This window comes from Sinohyriopsis cumingii, chromosome 17, assembly GCF_028554795.1.
Source record: "Sinohyriopsis cumingii isolate HCF-2022 chromosome 17, ASM2855479v2, whole genome shotgun sequence".
Classification (NCBI taxonomy): Eukaryota; Metazoa; Mollusca; class Bivalvia; order Unionida; family Unionidae; genus Sinohyriopsis; species Sinohyriopsis cumingii.
Genome location: NC_142977.1, coordinates 15896989 through 15911610, shown reverse-complemented (window position 1 = coordinate 15911610; position 14622 = coordinate 15896989). Strand labels below are relative to the sequence as shown.

The following is a 14622-nucleotide window of genomic DNA, read 5'->3' as shown; positions in this document are numbered from 1 at the left end:
TGATGTATCATAATGATATAATCCAAAATGTCTTTAAATGAATTCACAGGAATTCCAAAATAGTTTTTAGTCATAAAGTCAGATCACGTAATTCCAATGATTAAATGAAAAAGACAAAAAAATAACACAAATAAAGCTGAGTCTACTAAGACTGACGTTTAAGACATGAATAACTAATTCTCAGCAAAACATACCTCATATAAAAAAATAAGATGCAATTAAGAACCAGGGTAGAATACTCACTTCCAGATCATTCTAACTTTGTCAACAAAGTCAGGTACTTTCGCAGCTTACCAATCAGAAATTAGGTTACCACATTTTTCTAGTGGGAAACCGATGACCTGAACTAAAATCCTGTCAAATTTGTGAACATGGTATATTCTATACCTTCCAAGGTCAAATGGCCACATCAACATGTTTACTCAAATTAAAAGTATAAATCACTATCTTGAAACTATATAATGTATTTTTAATGACCCTTACAATCTGTAATCATAGAAATTAACATACATAATATAGATATATATTACAAGCCATAAGACTTCAGTAATCTAAATAAACTTAAATCCTCAGTAAACCTAAATACTCTTTTAAAACCCCCATAAATCTTAATACCCATAAGTCTTCAAGTTAATCTAAATACCCTCAAAACCTCAGTATATCAAAATAACCTTAAATTCTCAGTATACCTCAATATCCCTAAAATCACAGTAAACCTAAATACCCTTAAAACCTCAGTTAATCTACATATCCTTAAAACCTCAGTTAAACTAAATACCTTTAAAACCTCAGGAAATCTAATACTCGTATAACCAAAGTCACATTAAAACTAATACCCATAAAACCTCAATAAATGTTAATACCCATAAAAACTCAATAAATCAAAATAACCATAAGACGTAAGTAAATCTAAATACCCATAAAACATCATTAAAGCAATATACTCTTAAAACCTCAGTAAATCTAAATACACGTAAAGCCAAATCCAATACCATGAAAACCGTAGTAAATCTAAATACCCTTAAAACCTCAGTAAACATAAAAAACCTTAAAATGTTTGCAAACATAAACAAAACTGAAACCCAACTGAACCCTTAAAATGTCAGTGAACTGATGTTTTTATGTTCCAAAAGACGATTTTACAAAAAAAATGAGTTCCAAACAATTTAAACACGATCAGAGCATGTGCTAGCCCTGGATTTAAAACAGCTACTGGCAAGCTTTCTCACATACCCCCATTGGCCGAATCAGAGACTTGAACCCACGTAGACAGAGGTGAGATAGCATTGATCCATAACTTAGAGCGCTTTAGACCACTCGAGGCCCCCTATTCCTTAATGCAAATAGTGTACCTCAGCAAAGCAGAAACTAAAAATTTGGTTATATGGAATTTAGGTTGTAGGACGCTTCCCTGTACTTAGCTTGATCTTGTTACTCTAATGAAAACTGTCAGCAATTAATATGTTTGACCATCCCAAATGAAACAGGATCAAGTCCAGTTTAAAATGATTCATACATTTTTTTAAAAAGGTGTACATACAAGAAAACTTGAGGAATAATGAATAATTGGTGGCTAAAAATAAATTTAGTTAAAAATGTACAGTGTACTGACCTATAGATTTTATCACTGGAGGTAAATACTCTTGGTTTTTCATGATTTTCTTCACAAATGCTGCCTGCAATAAAATGTATAACTATCTAAGCAAAGCAAGTGACATTACTTTTCTAACTGCTATATAACTGTCCTCTATGAAGACTGATTTATCACATGCTTGCTTTTATTTACATTAAAATACATAATTTTTATAAATGGAATGTGTAACAACACTTCATAATGTCATAAATGGTGTGATAACATAATGCAAAGGGAAAGGCATAACAATAGAAAAATCCAAATGTATTGCAAAGTCATTTTAATATATTATTGTGCAATTTGGTGATATGAAATCAATGTTTTTATATCATTTCTGCTCATTTCATATGAAATTTATCAAACTTGTCAAACAATTTCAATTTTTTTATCACCAAGGCTCACAAAAAACCCACAGAAATTGACTCATTTAATAAATTTCATTCGAAACGAGCACTCATATAAGATCTTTCTTATGTTATAAGGTCATAATTTATAGTTTCAAATAACGTTTATGAATGGGTCCTGAATTGTATAAAACTGTATGCTGTGTAAACTTAAATCTCGACTAAAGGGACCACAATAATTAGGTACAGAAATAATAGAAAATGTTATTTCCTTATATTTTAATACCTAGGTATGTTTTGATTCAAGTTCAACTATGGCAAAAGATTGTAAATAAAAATTGTTAATGCTACTGTAATTTCTTAGCTGTTTTTCATAAGGTGTCTGTGAATTATGCATGGTATCTGGCCTTTAAGCCACGTTATGATAACACAATTTTCTGCTCAACCATGTATTTTGTGTTTCGGGTTTTTCTTTGATTTAACATTTAACATAATACTGGCTATATCTTGTAAAGAAAATGGAAGCCAAGTGCCTTTCCCAAAAACACACTGAGGAAGCTGACCTGGGCAGGTATCAAATTCAGGACTGAGCTAGCATGGCTCCCTCAAAAACATGAGACTGGAAATCATAGTATATCATGTACAAACTTTAGGCATCTAGGAAAATTGTATCAATGATCCAGCTAAATACAGCAACCAATGTACAAACCATATGACATTCAAAAATGTAATGGATCTTGAAGTTGACAGTGACACCTCAGGTGGTCAAATGGGAATCAATTCATACCTGCAGCTTTTTCTCAAGATCTGTATTTCCAAGGGAATCTGTCTCCAGCATGGAGTACATAAATACCAGTAACGCCAAGATATCATCCAGGTTAAAGTTCCTTTGAAGACAAAACAAATTTTGTTCACTGGTAAAGTCCAATGCATACAACTGATACATTTTTCGATTGGAGTATTTAAAGATACCATAATTTTTTAAAGTAAACTGTGTGTGTGTGTGTGTGTGTGTGTGATTTGGATTTTTAACGTAGTTTTTTAAAAAATTCAGTCATATCGCTATGATGTCTGCAGTGTGACAGTTTATAGTGATGTCTAGCACTGGGGCATCAAGCAGCAGACATGTAGCATGATGTCCCACCCAGTCACATTATTCTGACACCAGGCCAACCAGTCCTAACACTCACCTCTTGATGCTGAGCACTAAGTGAGGTAGCTGTTAGTATCATTTTTGCAAGTCTTTGGTATGGCGAAGTATAAAACATTTTGAGAAATGGTGAGATAGCTCTAAAAGTGCTAATCTGGCTAAGTTGATTTTTATATGAGACACAAAACTATTGTCATGATACAAATTTATACCAAATTTCATGAGGATATCTCAAATGGTTCTGGAGAGATTAACAAGTCAAGAGTGTAAACAACAGTCAGTGTTTATGTACACTGTAGTGTTTTATAGCACCTCAGTACAATTGTGGCTATATGTTGCCAACTAAATGTAAAGTTTGAAACATGTAAAAATTGCACAAAAATTCAGGAAGATAAACCTTTCCAAATTAAACATAAACATGAAGAAGATAAAATATAAATTAAACCAATGTAGATACACAACTTGTAATTTACACTGTATTGAGGGTTCAAGTAATATTACATTAAACAGGATCAAAGATATGTATATAACTTGTGAGACATTGATAATTATGTATCTTCTTTATCATCATAAGGAAATATCAACATCCTTCTAAACACATGTAATATTATAAATGTCTGGTCTTTCCACATCTTTGTCTCCTAATAAAGACATGATAAAAGAATTCGTACAAAATTTAGAGAAAAGTATTCCCTTTGATAATCAATTTCTATCAAAATGATTCTATACTGTTTGAAGTGCTACAAAGAAGTCAACAAATTATATCAAGGGAGACAACCAATCTACCAATTTTCTTTCAGAATCCAAATGAATTATGCTCCTTTACATGACAGGCCTGTCAATGTCAAAAAGACCAGAAGAGCTAAATTACAGAAAGTGTCTTACTATTAGAAACACAAATCATTCTTATTAACTGTGAGCAGACAGAATAGAGAAACTTTTATGAAATCACTTCAAGGCAAAAAGAGGAATAACACATAAAATGCTGCTGAGACATACTCCATTTTTAACTGGACACAATGGCACAAGGCATACCAAGTTCCCTGAAGATATCTCAAGAGGTTAAGGAGATAATAAGACATTAACATTGTTTGTGGTGGGTATAATGAGCATGATGGAGTCAAACTACTTGCTACAGAATATTTTCATAGGATGTCTCGAGTTTCTTGTACGTGCATATATATATATATATATCATTTAAGACACTGTCAGCCTTCCTTAAGCAGCTAATAAATTAGTAGAAGATCTAATTATCTTAATAATCTGAGAAAATGGCATTATGATCTTAAATAATGCAGTCATAACTGTTTTTAACATACCTTGAATTTGTGCAGCACAATCTCAAAACAAAACAAACTATACTCTATCAATAGCTATACTATCAAAGATGTGTGCTTCTTGTGGGATCTCAAATTTTTCTTCTTCAAATACTGATTTTTAATTTACATGAGCAGAGTTTGCTTAAGATAAAGGTCACTTCATCATTACAACTCTCTTTGTGTTTCCTAGCCTTTGAATTTCCAAATTTATATTTTTTCATATTGAAAATTCTGTGAATTTACTTGGGGATGGGTGGGGTGGGGGAGGGGAGGGAAGGTGTACCAATTTTATTGTGATTATGATTTCTAAGAAGCACAAATATAAAAACCAAACTAACAATGTCCATTCTGTGGAAAAACTAAAACCATTTCTTAACCTGAACTTTAAGTACTCAGAAAACTCACATTAACTCACAATATCAAATCGACCTTTTATTTTTCTGATTTTTGACAGGCACAACTGTATGAATTCAAAGAAACAAATCTACCCTTTATCTTTCTGATCCTTGTCAGACACCAGTTGTAGGAATTCACAGCAACAAATCTACCTTTTATCTTTCCGATCCTAATCATACAGACGCTATATGAATTCACGGTATCAAATATACCTTTTATTTTCCTGATCTTTGTCAAACAGCAACTGTATGAATTCATGGTAACAAATTGACCTTTTATCTTCCTGATCTTTGTCAGACACCAGCTGTGGTGGTGCTATACAGTTTCGAATTTTCCATAGGCTTAAGATTTTAAAGAAAAAGAATTTCCCCGGCTTTCCTCACTGGTTATAATGGCTATTTAAAAAAGACCTTGTATATCTTAGGTATAATTAAAAGAACCTTTAATTCCCTTTATTTTGATGTATGATTGATGGGTGTACTATGGGTTATAGTGTATACAGCTTGGCCTTACTTCAAATGCGCACCTTTCAAAAAAGTGCTAGCTCTACTTGGTCATTTTCACTTCCTGAACTTCAGAGGTAAATTGTATAAAAAAGAGCAGATAACTTTTTTGTACATTTTATATATTTGGTAATTCATACATTGCACTTTCAGAAGCTGGTATTGTCTAGTCTGGCAAAATTCATTTTCCCTAGTTTAATAGCTGCTATGTATAGTGTACTTCAGACTAATTCAGGCTGATTTTTTAACACAAGGGAGCAGTCATTTGAGTTAGCAGTGTGCTTAAATCATGTAAAATTTCCAAAAGTACAATATCCAAAGAAATATCATCCACATTACATTACTGTATCATATAGGTATGCCAACATTCTCTCCATTGTGCATGTTTTAAATGCAAACTACTTCACCTTACATACGTCACCCTCTCTAAAGTACATATTAATTGGTGAGCGCCCCCTGTATGAATCCATAGTAACAAATCTGCCTTTTATCTTCCTGATCCTTGTCACACAGCAGCTTTAGAAGCTGAGAGGTCACTGCTTCCAGGTCATCATCAGCCATACTCTGCACAAGACCTTTCTCCACTCCAAGAAGTTCATCACAGTGGTTACCACTGGCACAGTTCAAGGACTCTGCTGCTGCCATAGCAACTTGGATTGCATCCAAATGTGAAGTAATTTGTTTGTATTTTCCTCTGAAGAAAATACATAACATAATCAGTTTTTACTGAAAATAAACCATTAATTTCTAGACACAATTTCTTTCTAAATGTTGTTTTTACTACTTGCATTTTTTTTGGCAAGTTCAGGAAAAACCAACTTGCAATTTTTATTGGCAATTACATTTCTCGCTTGTTGCTGTTACATCCTTTACTGCAATAAAGGTGCCTGAGAATAAGAAGGAATTACAATATTTAAAATCAAATTCAATTGCCATTTGCATTATAATTTCTAATAAACATAAAAATACACGAAGAGCCAAATTGTTTTCCTTGTATATAGCTGAAATCTAATTCATGCAAATGCCTATGTATGTATTTTGGAACCATGCAAGGTTCAATACAATAAGATTTTCCAGGAAAGAACAAAAAAGTAACAGAGACAATCCTTTCATTCTAAAGGGAATGTCAGAATTATAGGTAACACAATATCTTTGAATTGCACTTTTTAATAACTGAGCATTTCATCAAGGAGACAAAGAAACCCATTTAACAAAACGGAAAATAATATTGGACAAATATTTCTTAATTTGCAAATGAAATGGTTGTATGAAAAAAACTGAAAGGTCTTAATACCAGAATGCTTTCTATTATTAACAACTGGACAAATTTGAAAGTTTTCTGTTTTTAGTATTGGCAGTTCTGCCTGACAGCGTATTAGCACATCTGTACAAATCTGAAATGCATTCAATCTATGATGCTGTCAAATTTCCTCAGTTCTTTAAAGGACTTGAACTGGCATCATCTGAACAAAAACTTTAAAGGTTTTTATGCTAGGATCCCTTCAGTCTAATTTGGTCAAGCAGCATTTAAGAAAGTCACTCATAGGTTTTCTATTTTCAGTAATGGCATCCATATTGGATGAAAGGTCGGAATCATTTTTATCAATAGGAAAGGGGTTTTATGAAAAGATGCTTTATGCCAAACTGATCAGAATCTTTTGTTAATTTCTTTTTTTAAACAAGAGTACTGTGAATGGTGCATTATACGCCCACTTCATATTTAATAATCATCTAAGCAGAATACTTAAATTTCTTTGCAGGAGCCATTTTTCATCTACCAGTAAGTGACCTTGACCTTTTACCTTTTGACTCTGAAATCAACAGGCTTCTTCCATATTCCTAACTTGACAATGCTTTTTTTGGTAATAAACACTGACCCCACCATGGGACCTCAAAACACTTTCTCAGTCTCTGCCTGGGAACATGGAAGGCATACACTTACCTGAAAAGATCTAGTGTGCAGTACAACTGTTCAGCTGTCACCTTGGTGGGTTTGCCCTTCAAATTGATGGGAAGCCCTGCTCTTGAGGCAGCTTCGACTAGATGTCTGTTCACATCCATCAATGCATCCTACAACAATAACAACAGCATATGTCAAATCAGTCAAAGATTGCATAATGCATGTCCTTCACAATTATTATTTATCAGTGCTACTGATACATTTTGCACATTGGGATTATGGTATTCTTTAGTTTTTAACCCACTTAGAAGAGTGAAACAATTTTTCCATCATTTGACTGCATGCATTTTTACACAAAGTTATGATTATGGCTTGTATCTTATGTATCTAAAACAATGAGAGAGAGAGATTAGGTCCTATGTGAGGTCAAAAAAATAAACAGAAACATGCAGTCAATTTTTTGTCCATTACGTTCAACCACAACAACTTTACAAGTGTGCACTGATTTTCTCAACACATGACAGTCCAAACAATATAAAAACCTGTATTTGACTGGCTAGTGCCTAAAGCAACTTGAACAGTATACAGTGAAGCATTAGGTATGGCAAGTAGGGAAAGACAACAAGGTGTAATATGTTTATTGAAAGCATATTTGGTATGTTTCCAAAACATAATTTTGGATGTGCTTTGAATTTTAAGCATAATTTATGGCATTATCTTTTTGGAAAAGCTGAGGTTAGCTTAGTGTCCAATGAACCATGCATTACAAAACAGGAAGTTATAATCTTACAAAGAAAGTCTGCAACAAATGAAACATTCATATCCATAGTTTAATAAACAGGAATACTCTGAGAAGAATCCATATATTTTCCTACAAAAATCTAATTTTATTTAGCATAATAAAACATAATTGTGGTACAAAGCATGCAACCAAAGGTACAAATGTAGTCTGTGCCCACAAATTATTATTAAATTTAAAAATGAGTTTGTCCTATTTGATTTTGATGATTTAATAAGATCAATAACCAAACCAAATTCTGCAAAAATACTGAACACAAGTACTGTGAATGGTACATCATATACCTGCTAATCATTTAATAATTCTCTGTATTGAAACTAGTTGGGCATGGTTGACTGATCAATGTATATTGTCTTCAAGTGACGTTACCATGCAGAAATCATTAATCTATTAAACCCATCATGACCACTCCAGACCCTAGAATTGATAGGATGCTAAGTGCAAACCATCTGCAAACTTTATGAATGTACTCTAGAAAAATAATTATTCTGCAATAGCCACTTTTTATTCAAGCAACAGTGACTTTGAGCTCTGACTTTTAGACCCCAAAATATATAGACCTCTTCCATTCCTTAAGTGCAAACCCTCCACAGACTTTGGACCCCAAAATATATAGACTTCTTCCATTCCTTAAGTGCAAGCCCTCCACAGACTTTGTTCAAGGTTCATGGTCTAAAACTGGAACCTGTTATGCAAAACCCTTCAATGACAATGACCATGGTATATGACCTTTTGACTTCCAAATCAAGAAAGCTCTTTCTTATCAAGCGCAAGTCATCCATAAATTCTGGTAGATGGAGCAAACTATCATGGAAAACCAAATTGCTTTTGTATTTCAATTTTAATATAGTACAAGTTCAATTGTCACTTACAGCACCTTCACATTGTGCAAAAAATAATTTTCTTTTGGTTACAGTAACCTTAACCTCTGACCTTTTGACACTAAAATAGTGTTTTTCCTTGCCCTAAGTGCAACTTATCTGCAAAATCTGGTGGAAGTATGTGCTGTAGAGTTGAGGTTTACATTTCCATTATGTAAAATTAACTGACAGATGCACAGATTGGATCATGGAATAATATGATTTGCAGATAGAAATAAAGACTGACTCCTATTATTTATAAAAAAAATAGTTATAATTTATATAAAATAAGACTTTATAACCAGGACGTTTCAGGTTCTTTAGTCTTCTTCATTTTTCCAACTTTAAGCAATTATCATCAATATTTTTAAGTTGCTTTATCAATGCAGTACATTCAAAAATCTGGGAAGGCCAAAAATAGAAAAGCTACACAATTTCTTTAAAATCACTAAATACCACAGGATCACATTACTTTCATTTTTGAGGTAAGCACTGACTGAAGATGACTCTGGGAGGAATTTTCTATAGACGAAGATGCCAAACATCCTGGTGCAATAACATCAGCCCCCAGTTTTCTGAAGGAAAAAGAAGGTCAATCTCACATTACTGCAGATACTAAATGTATCTGTATGGACTAATCATTATTTAAATTTACTATGCCTATAAACTGTAGGTCAATATTATTATAGATTCAGTGTACTAGATTTGACTTTTTCTACATAGGTCATGGATAAAATGAGATCAAAGTGGTTGTTTTATGTTCAAAAAGTTCCATGTAATCATTTCTGGTAACAAATAATTAGTAACATACTCAGCCTTCTCCTAACAAAAGACCATGTTTTAATTGTATATTATGAATTCATTATTTTTGTTTGGAATATGTTTTTGGGGTGTGTGTGCTCACAATATTAAATTTTTAAAAGTATATAATTTGTACAACTGGAGTGCAGTTCTACTGTTTTCAAAGATTTGCTTTTTAAAGGTTCTTTAAATTCATTCCTTTTAGTGATGGTGAAATCAGAGGACATAATTATTGTGAGTGTTTTAATAAAAGATCCTTCTGTTTTTAAAATGTTTTACTGCTAAATAAAGCTTAGGTTACAAATTTCTTACACCTAACTTAATATGTTCATTACTGAATAATTTCAACTCATGCTGAATTTTTTTAATGTGAAAACAGGGTCAGAAAATCAGTTTACTCCTGTGCATTTCTAAGAATGATTCCTGTATCTAGACTTTTTAAAGTTTATGGATATCACAAAAGTCTGGTTTTCTTAGGTTTCTCCAATTTAGATCACCAAATGTGCTATAAAAGTATTTTATAAATAGTGTTTAAAATTTGATAAAATTTCATCATCAATCATCAATTTCTACTAACTTATTAATGACTGATTAATAATCAATTAATCTTCCACATGATAGCTTACCAAAATTGTACTGTATTTTAAACAGCATTAATTTTGTAACAGTAGAGATGGTGCAAAACACTATTTTTATAACAAATGAAATTAAAAATCAATTAATTGGTCATATCAATGAATGCGATCAATGTTCAACAATCCAATTAGCAGGTACATTTGTTACACAAACAGCTGTAGAATAAAAACAAATCAAATTACTAAAGCCTGAAGTAGAATGAATTTAGACTTACTTATCGACACAGCAAAGTCTTGCCATATTTATATGTAGATCTGTATTGTGCTGGTTTGAAAGGCGAGGCAGGGTCTGGTTGAGTCGGTCCATTAATGTCTCACTGCTGTGGGACATAGCAGATGCCATGTCCAATGTTCTGTCTACCAGGACCAGTGAAGCTCTGTTTTGGGCAGTCTACAAATGATAAAATCAAAATGCCTACACAAAGAATGGTCTATAATAAAATGGTTCAGCATAAATAAAAATTGTCTTGGTATAACTAATAAAATCTTGTAAATATCATATCAAATTATATTAGAGACGAGTTTCATATCGGCCCTGTTGGCATTAGAGTTAAGATAAAGATTCCTTATCTTTGCTACATGATAAATGATCTTGCAACATAATTTTAGCCTGAACAGGCTGTACCTGCTACTCTTCATTATTGAACATAATTTTATACATGATGTGAAAGGCTTTTATCAGTGTTTAACTGAGAACATGAGGCTCAAGTAGGCCTGATATGTGTTTGACCTAAGAATGCATCATAATAATACCAGATATTGTACAAAATCAATTTCACTGAATATTTTAAAGATGAAGAACAAATTTTTAATTGTGTTTCTTCAAGAATACTTACTGAAACACATTAATTTCAGGGATACAAGCCTGTTACCTCATGAATTAAAAGATGAAAATTGTCTATTATGACTCAGAGAGACAAAGTAATAACTCTTGCCTATTACCTCCCCTTGCCACAGACAGATGACAGCTTTTAAGGTGAGCAATATACTAACAAGGATGCTCACATGGCAGAGTGGTTGAGTTAAGTAATGTGATTGGGCAAGTATTCTTGGAGAAACACTTAAAAATTTGCTTTCTCCTTCAAACATGTTCTCGAATAACATTAATGTTAGGAGAATAGGCAATTGGAGGAGGGAATGCTGAACATCCAACCTCTACCTCAGGTATCCTCTGAGGGAATGATGGCTGGATTCCCTATGCTATTGATAACCTATTCTCCTGATCACATACACAGCACAGCCTAGGGTCACTTGATCTGTGACTCCTACATACTGAGTAGATTATAATTGAAAACTCAAATTCACAGACAACTTCAGCAAAGCTGTAAGGTTGTGTTGATTGTTTTAATTGGATCTGGTAGTCATCTGGGCTGCCACTGGAACTACCAAATTCAAGATTTTCCTCTGCAAAGCTAAATCTCTCAGATACAAATCTGAGAAGGTTGACATGCAATCCAATAGTTTCTACTATATCTCTGATCAAAATTTTATGTTCGTAAGTAAGGCTTGCAGACATTACTCTAATCATACGAGTGGCAATCTTCATTAGGTGATTCTGATCTTGTGTAACATCTGAGCATGCATAGTGTATTACCCATTTCAGCCATGAAGCAAAGACTTGAGCTGTTTCCTTGCTTTCACCAGAAGAAAGAAGTATTTGTGCACAGTAGTTTAACAAAAATGTGGACTACAGACTCAAATTATCTGAATTAAGCCATGTTAAAACCCAGGACAGATTCCATTTTGGAAACTGAGTGATGGATATTGGTTAATTGAGATCAAAATTGGCTAAATGATCTGACAGATCTTTATCATGCCTGATATCACATCTACCATTATGCCAGAATGTGTCTGATATCATGGAGTGGTAGCCTTTGATAACATTTGGGGCCAACTGGTTTCCTCAAAGAGCCAAAGAATTCAGCCAGTTGAGGGATCAAGGCTTTCAGAGGGATGATGTCATTAATAAGAAACCAGTCCCTGAAAACACAACACTTTCCTCCATATTGGAGGGTCTTCTTCCTCTGGAGATTCTCACCACAATCAAAGGTCTAAACTGTCTCGCAATGCTGTCCAGAAAAGAACCAGGCTTGAAGATGAAGATGGTCTGGGCAGAAATGGCCGTGGTTGCTTTAGAAGACTCAGGTTGACTGAAATCTTCCTGGGTAGATTTATCACTAGATCGAGTAGATCAGGAACCTAGGACTGATGGAAGTGAAGTCTGGCAACAGGTGGGCACCCCAACCATATGTAATGGCATTGGTACATACTGTTATGTCTGCTTAGAGCTTCTCCAGCAGGATCCCTGTCAACCTTGGTTGCACCACTGATGAAGGAAATGATCATATCTCAGGCATAATCATTACTGTTTAACTGAGTGGACTTGAAATGGGTGCCAATGTCATTTATAAGGGCTGTGCAAAACGACAACCAAGCTGGATCAAGTCTGCTGCCAGACAGCATAATATGAGGAGTTGCAAGAACTCTCTTGCTGAAATCCAAGTCCTGTTGGAAACCGACTCGACGGGTTCAACAATCATGATTACATGAACATGAGGAAGCTGTACCAGATTCATGTTGGTTAAGATCTCCATGAACAAAGTTCTGTGATGGACAGAGGTCTGACTCAATTCACTATAAAGCATAGATGATCTATAGGAGGAAGAAGATCGTTCTTGACTTTGAGTAGGATAGAAGTTACCTTGTGTTTCTGGAGGATGTCATTTAGATATGCTGCCATCATTGTAGATCATGTCGACCAGGGAGATGACACAATCCATAATCTGGGTGAAAGCCATGGGGCTGATGTTGAATCCAGGGGGAAGAACAGTGAATTGATAAACAGTGTAACGGTAAGCAAAACAGATAAACTTGTGGGAGACGTGGTGGATAGGGACATTAGAGTATGTGTTAGTGAGGTTGAGACTTATGGAATACTTGCTCTTTCTGAGGGAGAGGCAGATTGACCTAGCCATCTCCATCTGAAACTCTGGAGGTGCAATGAATCAGTTGAGGTGACTCAAGTTGATGATGGACCTCAGCTTGCCATTTGCTTTCTCAATTAGAAACTTTCTGAATTAGAAACAGCTGTGAATAAACCCAGGGGATTGTGGCTTTTGCACAATCTCCACTGCCTGTGCCGAGATTAGCAAACCGCATCTTTTGTTGGAGGAAGGCAACCTTATCCCAATCTGCCAGGACTTCCACGAAGAGGGGAGAGGAGCAGAGGGGAGGGAGTGATTAACAAACACTGAAACCCTTCTAAAATGACCTGGATCACCCAACCGTTTTGAGGGAAGAAGGAAATCCAGTGAGCCCGAAAATGTAGGAGTCAGATGCCCATGGGTAGGCTGCCTGCAGACAGCAGCAAGGGTACATTAATGCCATGGTTTGGAGGTCTGAAGGCAGAGAAAGTCTCTTTCTTCCTGCCTCTGTATGATCACCTCCTAGGTTGTTAGGTTGTGGTCTCATGGTGTTGGGTTGGGATTGGTATTGGAGTATATATGACTGAAGAAATTCCATCTTGGGGGTGCTGAGCATTGCTTCACACTGGTGGGGGCTGAGAGGAGCAGCACATTGGAGGGGCAGTTCCTGAGCTGCCTGCCTCTGAATTTCTCTGATCCATCCTCCAAAACACAACAGAGACCTAGCAGGGCCATAAGTAAAGCAAGAGTATGGTGTGGTTTAAGTGATCTTGACTGCAGACATGCATCCAGTTGGATTAGGTCTACATTGGCCAAAGCCATCAAGGCACTGGCCATAGTATGGTGAGCTGCTTGGTTAAAAACCCAAACAATCCTGTCACATCCCAGGTGTGGCTGTTGTTGGGTTGTTCGGCAAGCTGCAAGACTGCCAATGATGCCAAATCTAACATAGATGATGATGCTATGATGTTTTACACCAGCTTAGACTTGGCATGAAACACATTCTTATCCACATAGTAGTACAATGGAGCTGACATGCTGATGGCTGCCAAATTCTTGTTGAGAAAGTCTGTATTAAAGGCGCAGGAGTTCAAGAGGAGAAAGACGCTGGAACTGGCTTTCCGAGACGAACACTTTAGAGTTGCCCGGGGTTGCCAATCTGACCCAAAAGCTAGTCGTTCACCTCTTTAACTTTGCCAGTTGGAGAAGGAGCTGGAAAGACGCTATCTCTTCCTCCTCCCCAAGGTCAACCAATGCCTTGACTTTGTAATTGTGAGTGGTGGTAGGGGTTTCTGAAATGGCCACACCCAACCAATTTCCTCAAAGGCAAATTTAGTCTGCTCATTAGTCAGATCTGA

General features: G+C 35.1%; 1 protein-coding gene across 3 annotated transcripts in view; it reads right to left on the bottom strand.

The window, feature by feature from the left end:
* The window catches only part of LOC149777808 (sec1 family domain-containing protein 2-like), a 39101-nt gene that overhangs the window by 9559 nt on the left and 14920 nt on the right, over positions 1–14622 (bottom strand). For all 3 annotated transcript variants that reach the window (XM_089938864.1, XM_089938866.1, XM_089938867.1), the window contains exons 7-12: positions 10556–10731; positions 9377–9479; positions 7288–7415; positions 5830–6039; positions 2765–2864; positions 1613–1676 (exon numbers count right to left, since the gene is read on the bottom strand). In XM_089938864.1, the coding sequence (XP_089794990.1) occupies positions 1613–1676; positions 2765–2864; positions 5830–6039; positions 7288–7415; positions 9377–9479; positions 10556–10731 (781 nt within the window). The remainder of the gene's footprint in view (positions 1–1612; positions 1677–2764; positions 2865–5829; positions 6040–7287; positions 7416–9376; positions 9480–10555; positions 10732–14622) is intronic.